Here is a 10569-nt window from a genome sequence, read left to right on the forward strand (position 1 = left end):
AGAATATGTGTCAAAGCTAGTGTGTCAAAGATCAAAGGGTTACCTTTCATCGGCTCAGCATTGGCAACCCAAATCTGAGGTAGGACCTGGAATGTTGTGATAGTTGACAGTAAGCACGTCAAATGACCTAAAATCGTCACGACGAACCATGAGTTAAAACAACACTGTGTATTATAAATGAAACAGCAACATGACTAACATAACATTTTCTTAAATGGAAATGAATGCAGCCCTCGCATGTCTGGAATGATAAGCTAAAACACATATATACAATTACACAAAAAGCAAGTAAAATCATTGCTTGCCCAAATCAACACATGACTAAGTGAAGAAACTGTATGAAAAAGCTCGCCACTTTAGCAGTAGATACTCGTAAAACAGATACGATTGTGCCAGCTGTAATACGATGTAGCAAACCCACTTCAGATGGCCCAATTACATATCATCATGCAACTGAAAGACCATTTTCATAACCTTTTTTTACACTGATCATGACCAAATCTCGCAAAAAATTGATAACAATTGTGAGACATTTCAAGCATAATTTTAGAGTTTAAGAAAATAAAAACCTCTCATAACCAAAAAAGTTGGAATAAAAAGGCAAGGATCTATAGAGAAATCGTGATCTTCTACAAATGTTTGGCCTTTTAAATTCAAACGATTTCATTGCCGCAGCAGTAAGGTTAATTTCCTTAGTATCATTTTGAATGGTTCTTTAGTTGCATGATAAATATGAAAACTTCATTTGTACTCAAGCAAAATGCAATGCAGTTTCACAATGCACTTACATGATGGCTTCTGCCATTGGCAGCTCATCTCAAAAGGCACTTGTTCTACAGTTCGACTAATCACATGTCACGCCGTTCAATGAAAACACGAGCAGAAAGCATCGAAATACGCGTACCGTCCAGCGCACTTTGATACCCGGGCATTACCGGCAGACCAAGTGCCGACGGCGCCAGGGGCCGCCCTATTGGCGCCCCTCTGCAGGCGGGATCAGCGCCTTCTTGATGCCGAACTCCTTCACGATGCGCCGCCATGATTCGTGGTCGATTCTGAACAGCATCTGATGTTTGTCCCCTGCGGCATCACCACCGGCTGGGGCCGCTCCACCCGACACTGGCTCCAGTACGGGTAGCCCGTGCTTGTGGTACAGCCGGGCCTTTTTCATCTTTACTAGAATGGACGCGTGAAAAATGTTCTCCACCGTGACGCCGAAGTCTGTTGGGTGGTACGCGAACTCGAAGAAGCTGATGGGCTTCCCCAGACGTCTGTAGAGCGCTTTCAACGTCGACTCCAGTCGGTTGATTTGCTGAGGCGTGGCACCTGGCTCGGCCACCTCCACGACCTTGTCGGGCGCCACAGCAGCCGACAGCGCGTTGGGACGGGCGCGCGGCGCGCGCTGCTTGCGCTCGGCTGGCGGCGCGTTGGGCACTCCAAGCGTTCCGTTGAGCAGCTGCAGCCCGGGACAGGGCCCCAGCAGGTTCGCCGTGAGCCGGCCCAAGCCAGCCCAGGCGTTGGGCGTCAGTGAATCCTCCTGGTTGACAGCCGCCGACAGCCGAGCGGCAAAGTCGGCCGGCTGGAAGGTGATGGGCCCGGCGCTGGCGTTGCGGACGCTGCGTGACAGCTCGCTCGACAGCTGAGCCACCAGCTGGCCGTCCACCTCTGCCACCGTCGACTCGGGCAGCTCACATTTCTTGTAGAGGGTCTCGGCCTCTTCCAGCCGCTGCTGCAGGCTCCTGTCGGCCAGACCGTCCTGCTGAGCCGCCTCCAGAGCAGTGAGCTGGTCCCGGTAGGACCGCACCAGCAGCCGCTCCTTGTGACGGCGCTCCTCGCTCGGCATTGTGTCCAGTTGTCCGCAGCAGCAGCAGAGTCACCGATACCCGTGGCTACAGGCTAGCCACTACAGCGTCTTGTCTGTGGTGGCACCTCAGCTGGACAGGCCACAGCAGCAGATCAGTATTCATCGTAAGAGGGATATGTAAATTTGCATCAACTCATTACAGTTGCTAGCATTTACAAGCTCACTGCATATAGGTTGGTACATAACACCAGAAAAAAATAAGGAACCTATTATAAGCCATAACAATATTGATGAGGTCTCATCAGTGTGGGATAAGGGGGCTGGATGGGGGGAGGCAGCTGGAGCCATCAGATGGCGCATGGTGTCCAACTGCCATTTTGGGCCATGTTGGTACCATTCTTATCTTCTGTGCTGGGGCGACTGACGACTGTACAAGATACTGATTTGTGGCAGACGCAATGGGGTCAGCGCAAAGGAGGTATAGACATTTTTATGTGGTTTTTCTTATCACAAGAGCATTATTAAATTCCAAATGTTTAGCTGTTTGTTTACATCGGTGACCTTGAAAGATAACGTCAGAGGGTGTCTGCCAATCTTCGTCAATACTTGCCTTCAAGAATTTTTGCCTCTAAGGCAGTTTGATATTAACCTTTGGGCTCCCTTATCCATTAGAGCCTAAACAAGATTATTTGCTGCACAGCAGTGTCTATAAAATCGATAAAACCTTCACACCCTGTCACGTCATCTGTCTTCTGGCCTGGGTACTGTTCGGTGATTGGTCAGTTTTTTAATCAGCAGGCTGCCAGCATGCTGCTGTTTCTTGACTCCTCATTGGTCGAATTCACGTGGTCTATTCATTCGACCAATGAGAGGCCAAGAAAAGCCAGCAATAACTTCCCTATATGGGAAAACCGACAGCGTGCTGATAAAAACAGCGACCGGACAGAGCTCCGAGCCCTCCCTACGTGGCAGCAAAGAAACGGAAGGTAAGCCCCTGTGCAAAACCCATCAGCATGTTCACGCACAGCCTAGCCATCGTCAATGCAAATCAATTTGGCAAAATTGAAATGGAAAAAATATGAGTACGATTTAAGTTACATTTCTATTGATACCCTGATTACATGAAAAAAATATAAATTGATACGTGAGACACTTACCGTTAAACTTATTAAGATTCTTAGGTAAGAAATTTCGGACAAAAATATACGGAAATTCCCGAAATTCTACCTATTAACGCTAATAAACCTATGAAACCTCCCCCTCTCTCACTCTCTCCTACCTCGCGCCGAAACCCGTTTCGGTAAATGAAAGAAATGAATGCAGCAGGAATGCAGTTAGGTAATGGTACCTATGACGTCACAAAGGTAATAAACCTGCGCTTGCCACCTGGGGAGACCTGGATCTCGTATTTGTTACAAGTACTCATTTCGATGCTTGAATATATCAACACAACATAAATACCACGGTGACTATATAAATACATGCCTTTTGCTTTAGAAATATTTGAAATAAAAGTGAAGATCTTCTCTTTACGCCAATTTTTCGTGACGTCATTTAGGTCATTTTTAATGTTTTTATTTTGTTATCCTTGGTGTTATACATTGCTACATTTGTGGCGCGTTCAAGGCACGTATTGCATGCAATAATTTTTGAAGAAGGTAACGAAGGTAGGTAACATATTTGTTTTATTTTATGCTTATTTTATGCTTGAGTTGTGTTGGGGCATTTACTGGTAAAGTATTGGCAAATAAATCTTGCCTTGTTGTTGGTAAGGTCTATAGGCGCTAAAATAAGGTCGATGCCAGGGTAATGGTACGCAATTCTGATTTTTTTAGTGTCTCTTGCTTACTTTTATGCTAGCAATTCTTATTTCTGAGAATGCCCTGCTGGCTGCTACTGCTTAAGACAGAGGAAGATAGGATACCTCTTAATCATCATCATGAGTTTGGTCTTCAACTTATCTTTTGGATCTTGAGTGCAATATACATGACTATGGGCATGACCTCAACGTGTGTGATGAATGATAATTGACTGACACATATCAATATCTGATCTTGATCCCATGCACTCATTTTCAGGTGCCAGTTGATATTTATTGGTAGCTGGGTGCAGTGAGGGCAGCCAATGGCTGCTGCCGGCACTTGGTATGTGCGCGTGCTGCTGTTTCTGGCCGCTGTCTGGGTGGTGGTGGTGTTCCTCACTGTTGGCCCGCTGTCACTGGTGGGTGGCGGTGGCGGCAGCAGTGGTGCTGTCCTTGTTGGTCGCCTCAACGCAGCTGTCTCCCAGCTGGCTGAGCTGCGTCGGCAAAACGATGAGCTGCGGCAAATGCTGGTCGACTTCACAGAGTGAGTACCTGGAGCTTCAGGGTTGGTGGTTGTTTTGAATGACTGTCTGCTGATGGCTATTTTACATGCTAGTGTACTTGCAAGTGACATGTCAGTGTCACATAAGTGTTAAACACTACTCTAAGCAATTTCATGCCATAGTTTTGCACAGTAGGTAACAGCTTGGGTTGAAGTGTTGTGTGGAATGATATCTATTTGCTGGTACTGAGCTATGCATATTAGAGTTGTCACAGAAGTCATTTGGCAATGATTTCTTGGCTGGTACAGACACTTCACCATGCCACTGGATGTAAACTCAGGTGATTGTTAAAGTTTAAAAATGTCTGCTTCAGCTGTTTTTATTTGGCAGGTATCTTTTGTACCAATTGACATGAATTTTGGAATGTCACTGTCATATCATCCCATATTTGTGTTTGCCCATTTTTATTTTCATTTAGGATTTCTGCCAATGCTGGCAATGATAACACAGCTACCATCCAGAAGTTGAAGCATAAGCTGGCTGAAGCACCTCAGCGTTTGTCAATGTCAGGTGAGTACCCATATAGTCCTCTAACCCTCATTTCTCTTTCTTGCCCTTCTCTCAGCTCTTTGATGCTGTCGATCACTTACCATCCTTATTGCAGCTGTAAATGGCTGCTCTGTCCAGCTGCCATCTCTTGTTTATGAAGTTTTCTGGTTGTCTGATATTTTCTTTCAAATCCTGCTTGCCAAAGTGCTTTTCCTAGTGCTCTGACCAATGTAAAGTAAATCGCACAACTACCTATTTAACTGTATTAACTTCAAAAGCAAGCCACCAGTAACATGTTGGCTCATCCTCGTTCCCATCGATGCTAGCCAACTGAGTCTCTGTTTGAACACCTGAGTCCTCTGGGCTCACTGAGTGGGCAAGGGTGGCGTTGGGAGTAACAGTCCGAACCTCTGCTACACAGAGCCTAGCCTGGAGTACGAGCTGGCGCGAAGGCAGAGCCGGCGCGACGCGGACGAGCTGTGGCGCTTTGTGCGCGGTGAGCTGACTGCTTGGCGCAAGGACGACTCCGCAAAAGCTCCGCCGGTGGCCAGGAGGCTGGAGAAACTGCAGGACAGCGTGCGACAGTATCACGCGTGAGTTAGCGAGGGGCGTGCCTACAGAGGCGGGGGAGGCGTGACTGGGTGGGTGGCTGGTCCAGCACGTGGCGGCGGGGAGAGGGGGGGGGGGTGACGAATGACAGTTTTGTTGGGCATCAAATGTGTCAGCATGTGTGTTTCTAAATGTCTATGTACAAATCCCCACTTCTGCTCTTGAATCGATCGTCCACCTTCCAGTCGAGTGAGATGGTTGCCAGTGACCTGCTCACGTTCTCACTATTTTTATCGTTCTGTTACCCGATGCTACTACATGCTGAATCTTCTTTTTATCATATAGCCCTCATAGCTGTGATGCACGTGCTATGCCTACTATCCAGCACACCCGCCCGTACATCAGGTGCCGGTGTCTCTCTCCTCCCAGGGTAATACGCGGTGATCTGGCCAACCTGACCGTGGCCGATGGCTGGGAGACGTGGCGCCGACGAGAGGCCGATCAGCTGGGCGACCTGATGCGGCGCCGGATCGACTTTCTGCAGAATCCGCCAGACTGCGCCACCGCCAAAAAGCTTGTCTGCAATCTGAACAAGGTGGGTACCTCGGACTGGAGGAATGTGTCCGCCTCCGCTGCATTGTACTTCCGCAAACGCGACGTTGAAAACGCAACGTCGAAACAACGGTCTTGCATCGATTTTTTTTCCGAATCTGTGCTCATGTCATCCATCGGTATAGTAAATGTATGAAGATCCTCCATCCGCCTCTCTCTTTCTGAACTGATGATAATTTTGTAATAATGCGGGAATTAGTCGTCCTTTGCGGCTGTCCGACCATCGGCACTTCTATGATTCACCTGACCGTCTTCGCCAGGTCTGCGGGTTCGGCTGTCAGCTCCACCACGTCGCCTACTGCCTTACCGTGGCGTACGGCACGGGGCGCACGCTGGTTCTCAACTCGCGCAACTGGCGTTACAACCGCGCCGGCTGGGAGCAGGTGTTTCAGCCGCTGAGCGGCACGTGCCAGGACACCGGCGGACGCTCCAAGGCAGCCTGGCCCGGTGAGTTGAGTCGAGTAGCTTAGTGCCTAAGGGGTAGTGAAGCAGCGTCTGGTTACTACAAAAGAAAAGAAATAAGGTTAAAAGATGCAGTTGTAAAGATCTGATACCACGTATGTGCTGCCTAGTGCCATTGTTGATGTCTAGTTAGATGGTCATTGGTATACCTACATCTTTTTTATATCATAGCTCAATATGTGGCCTCTTCAATACCAACAAACACGCTTTTAACCATGTAGCTGCCACAATTATCGAAGGCTAATGTACTTTGTAAGCATTTGTCCTGATGAGCTGTTCTACTTCTTACCATGCTCGTAATATCATGCCTGTCAGCCTTCCATCCTTGTACCCTGGATTGTCCATCTTCTAATTTTCCAGGTGCCTCTGTCTGCCGTCCTATGTGGCCTTGGCACCGTCTGCCTGATCCATCGACTTCCCGTCGGCGTCGGCCACATCCAGCGACCTCCCGCCTGCGTCTGCCTGATTTCGCTACTGTCTTCCCGGATCATCATCCTTCCTGTCACGGGTCGTCACGTTCTCGGTACGGTACCATTCCGCAGCCTGTATTTGTATTGCCTAAGTCTTGGTATGCTACTGCTAAGATACAATTCATCCTTCCGTCTATTTATCTTTTTACCCATCCATCCATCCATGTTTTAACACTTTTTAGGGCGTGGTAATATATGTTTCAATCATTGTGTATGTAATTTTGCTAGGCCTTTCTTTAGTGTCTACCAACATGTAGCCCTAGAAGTATAAAATTAATCGGGCGTTTTTTTCTCCTTGTTTTGACCAGCGTACTTTGGGTTGATTGCACAATCTACAATCATTTGACGTCAAGGTACTGATCTGTTACCGCTTCTGCCTGCCGCTGACCAATCTTCACTCCTGGCTGACACCCCCCCCCCCCCCCGCCTCCTCCGACACAGGCACGGCCGACACCCAGGTGCTAACGCTCCCCATCATAGACGTAGTGAGCCCCCGACCGCCATACCTGCCGCTCGCGGTACCGGCCGACCTGGCGGACCGACTGGCCCGCCTGCACGGCGACCCCAGTGTCTGGTTCACGGCCCAGTTCGTGAGGTACCTGATGAGGCCGCAGCAGCACCTACAGAACGACCTGGACGCGTTCGTGAAACGGGTCCAACTGCGAAACCCCTGCGTCGGGTATGTGAAGGGTGCGCTGTGGGTTAGCAGCTTGGGGGAGAAAAAAAAAAACGTTCCTTCAATTTATTTTTGGAATAGTTAAATTCGTCGACGTTCTTTCTCCCCTCGTTGCTGAAACTGAATAATTTTTCGAGTGGCTTTATCGTGTATGATTCTATGATGTGTTGGTTAATTTCGGAGATCAAATTGCGGTTCTCTGCTAGTTACGAGTATTATCCTGCATAGTGACTTATTGTCTTTGACAGTCAGACTACCAATTATTACTTGGCCGTTACACCGGCCTCTCATTCATTCTCTGTGTGACGTGTTGCTAACGTGACTGACCTGCCCCCTATCGTCGTCGTCGACACAGGATACACGTGCGTCGCACGGACAAGGTGGGCACTGAGGCTGCCTTCCACCCTATCGAGGAGTACATGCAGCACGTGCACGAGTTCTACGAACGACGTCAGATGGAGGCCGGCGGCGGGGACGGCAGCCGGCGCTGTGTCTACCTGGCCTCGGACGATCCGTCTGTGTTCCAGGACGCCGTCAACAAGTCAGTACCCAAGTCAATAAGTCAGTAATCAGTTTCCAGTCCCTATGCGGTGGGACACTTTCTCGTCCGGGCTAAGAGCGTTTCGGACTGGGCAGCAGTTTGTGTTACAGCGCGGGTTGTGAAGGTGACAATGACCATCGTAGAAAGAGGACTAGGGAATTAGAGCCGATCACAGCCGGGTCTTGTCCTTTGCGATCATTGTTGAGTGTAACAGTGTTGTATTGCACCAACTTATTTCTGATAAGTTTACATGGCGACCGTAGCATGTGGGTGGATTGCAACATCATCTGAAATAATTTGACGGTAATTGCTAAGGCTGCTGTCTAACCGTTTCCCGTCCGCCTGTTTCCCAGGTTCCCGGACTACACGTTCCTGGGCGACCCGAGCGTCTCCAAGACTGCAGCCGTCTCCTCGCGGTACACGGACGCCTCGCTGCGCGGAGTCATCACCGACATCCACGCGCTGTCGCTGACCGATCACCTGGTCTGCACGTTCTCATCACAGGCAAGTTACGGTGCCAAAGTCTCAATCTCAGGACGTGGTTTATGGTCTGACACAAGGCCCTAAAACTACAGGTCTAAGCCAGGTAGGAAGTGATCTTACAAGAGGCGTCCAGTCTCATTGCACGCAAGTATTGCCTCTGCCTTATAGCTCATGTGTTTCTCACAAGTGGGCCGCGGTCCCGAGGGTGCGTCACGTGCTTCTCACAGGTAAGTCGTCTCGGGGGTGAGTCGCGTTTCTCACGGGTGTCTCATTTCCTTCTCACATGTAGAGATATTGGCTGGATCGCCTCTTGATGGAAAGGTATCTGCGTTTTTATACAGCTGCGGACTGCGTGCATTATTTGCTTGACTGGTGGATCTGTGCTCGAGTTGCAGTCGCACTTTATTTGACTGTCGCGTTCACAGCCGCCGACTGACGCGTCTCTTCCCTCAGGTCTGCCGAGTGGCCTACGAGCTGATGCAGACCATGCACGTGGACGCGGCCGACTGGTTCACCTCACTGGACGATATATACTACTACGGCGGCCAGTCGCCGCACGAGCAGACGGCCCGGTTCGCTCACCAGCCGGCCGACGGGTCGGAGATCGCGCTCAGTCCCGGCGACACGGTCGGCATCGCCGGTAGGTGGCAGCACTGTCGGGAGGGAGCAGTCTGTGTGGACGGGCTAATGGTGGTGGTGGTTAACTGATAAATAAATCGGTTATCTGATAGATACATCTGACGAATGCCTAATGCCTCTGGCCTAAATGTCCTTGATAAACCCCTTGTATGGTTGCTTTGCAGCATTGGAATCATGTTTTGGAAATAATTGTATCATAATACTCTTTCAGTCGGAGAAAACCCGATAACTGTTGTGGACGTATTTCTCATACGTTTATTGTCACGTTTTGAGCTAGATACTAGCAACGAATAAACCCGTCGCGTGTTTTGAATACTTATTATCCATCTAGAATATTCCCGTGCTTCTGACACCTCCATATATTCTGGCAGGTAACCACTGGAACGGCTACTCCAAGGGCGAAAACCGGCGACTAAAGAAGGTGGGCCTGTACCCGGCGTACAAGACGCGCGACAAACTGCGAGTAGTCGAGTTCCCGCGGTACCCAGAGGTGCCGCTAGTTCTCTGATAGTCTGCAGATACCGGTAGTGCTCTGGCTCGCTAATGGCGAATGGTTGAGGCTCGCGGTACCCTCAGGTGCCCCCTGATGCTCTTCGGTACCGTAGGTGCCCTCCGATCGTCTACGGTACCAGAAGGTGCTCCCAATGGCCCATGATATCTGCTGGTACCCTCCAATGATCACCGTTACCCGGAGGTGCTCTATGAAGGCTCACGGTACTCGAAGGTATCCTCTGATAGTCCCCCGGTACCCGTGTTTCCGTCGGCTATCATTGATCGTCCCGACAGCTGCGACTTTGAGTGTCGACTGCGGCCGGGGCCCATTCGGCATTCTATGCCCGGCCGGCCGGTGCCGGTGGCCACAAGTTGGCCTAACTCGCCGACCGGCCGGCCGCGCCGTGAGGTACCTTCGGAGTGACACCCGACTGCTCGGCCGGCGCAGCAGAGCAGCGGGCAGAGCCGGGCCGCCGCACACTGGTCGGAAACGCTCCAGCGAGAGGCCAGCGGCCTTTCCGCAAAAGTTTTTTGCTTGTTATTCCACAACTAGTGAAGCAAACTTCATAAAACTTTGCATACCTTCTCTGTCATATGTAAGCTATCATTTGGATGTCAACCACTAAATATATGACGTGAATCTGTTAAGTTATGACGTCATAATTGAGTATAATACAGGATCTAGCACCACTTTAAGTCAACAAGGGAAATTGTGAGCTGCTATTCGGGCACCGGGAATGGTTTCATGCACTCCTTGCAAGGTCCAGTGCTTGAATTTAGCATTGTTGACTTTGCGTGACGTCATTTATGACGTCACTAAGGCCATGTAAGTTTTTCGTCAATAACTCCTGATCAGATGGAGCTAGAGAGTCGGGAAAGCCACCATTGGACTCAGGAAGACCTGCCGAATCGAATGAGATGCGATATGACCTCCTACAACCATTTTCATGACCTGAGGGGCTCCGACCTGACCTTGACCCGAGGTTAA

At 49.7% G+C, this 10569-nt stretch overlaps 2 protein-coding genes across 3 annotated transcripts; one reads left to right on the plus strand and one right to left on the minus strand.

Annotated features, from left to right (window-relative positions):
* Nucleotides 1-153: 153 nt before the first annotated feature.
* On the minus strand, nucleotides 154-3206 carry LOC122371850 (non-structural maintenance of chromosomes element 4 homolog A-like). 2 transcript variants are annotated; one of them, XM_043348588.1, is made up of 2 exons: nucleotides 2962-3206; nucleotides 154-1934 (listed from the first exon to the last, which is right to left on the minus strand). In XM_043348588.1, the coding sequence occupies exon 2, from the start codon at nucleotides 1841-1843 to the stop codon at nucleotides 971-973; it is 873 nt and encodes a 290-aa protein (XP_043204523.1). In that variant the 5' UTR covers nucleotides 1844-1934; nucleotides 2962-3206; the 3' UTR covers nucleotides 154-970. The 2 variants fall into 2 exon arrangements, with proteins under 2 accessions (XP_043204523.1, XP_043204521.1); XM_043348586.1 differs by having other exon boundaries at nucleotides 3084-3156.
* A 210-nt stretch (nucleotides 3207-3416) lies between these two features.
* On the plus strand, nucleotides 3417-10273 carry LOC122371851 (alpha-(1,6)-fucosyltransferase-like). The gene is made up of 11 exons (XM_043348589.1): nucleotides 3417-3471; nucleotides 3883-4149; nucleotides 4587-4678; nucleotides 5079-5250; nucleotides 5636-5801; nucleotides 6079-6265; nucleotides 7192-7429; nucleotides 7782-7967; nucleotides 8321-8471; nucleotides 8904-9090; nucleotides 9461-10273. The coding sequence occupies exons 2-11, from the start codon at nucleotides 3929-3931 to the stop codon at nucleotides 9595-9597; spliced, it is 1737 nt and encodes a 578-aa protein (XP_043204524.1). The 5' UTR covers nucleotides 3417-3471; nucleotides 3883-3928; the 3' UTR covers nucleotides 9598-10273.
* The last annotated feature ends 296 nt before the right edge of the window (nucleotides 10274-10569 follow it).

The sequence above is a fragment of the Amphibalanus amphitrite genome, unplaced genomic scaffold, assembly GCF_019059575.1.
Source record: "Amphibalanus amphitrite isolate SeventyFive unplaced genomic scaffold, NRLGWU_Aamphi_draft 001284F_arrow, whole genome shotgun sequence".
NCBI classification, from domain to species: domain Eukaryota; kingdom Metazoa; phylum Arthropoda; class Thecostraca; order Balanomorpha; family Balanidae; genus Amphibalanus; species Amphibalanus amphitrite.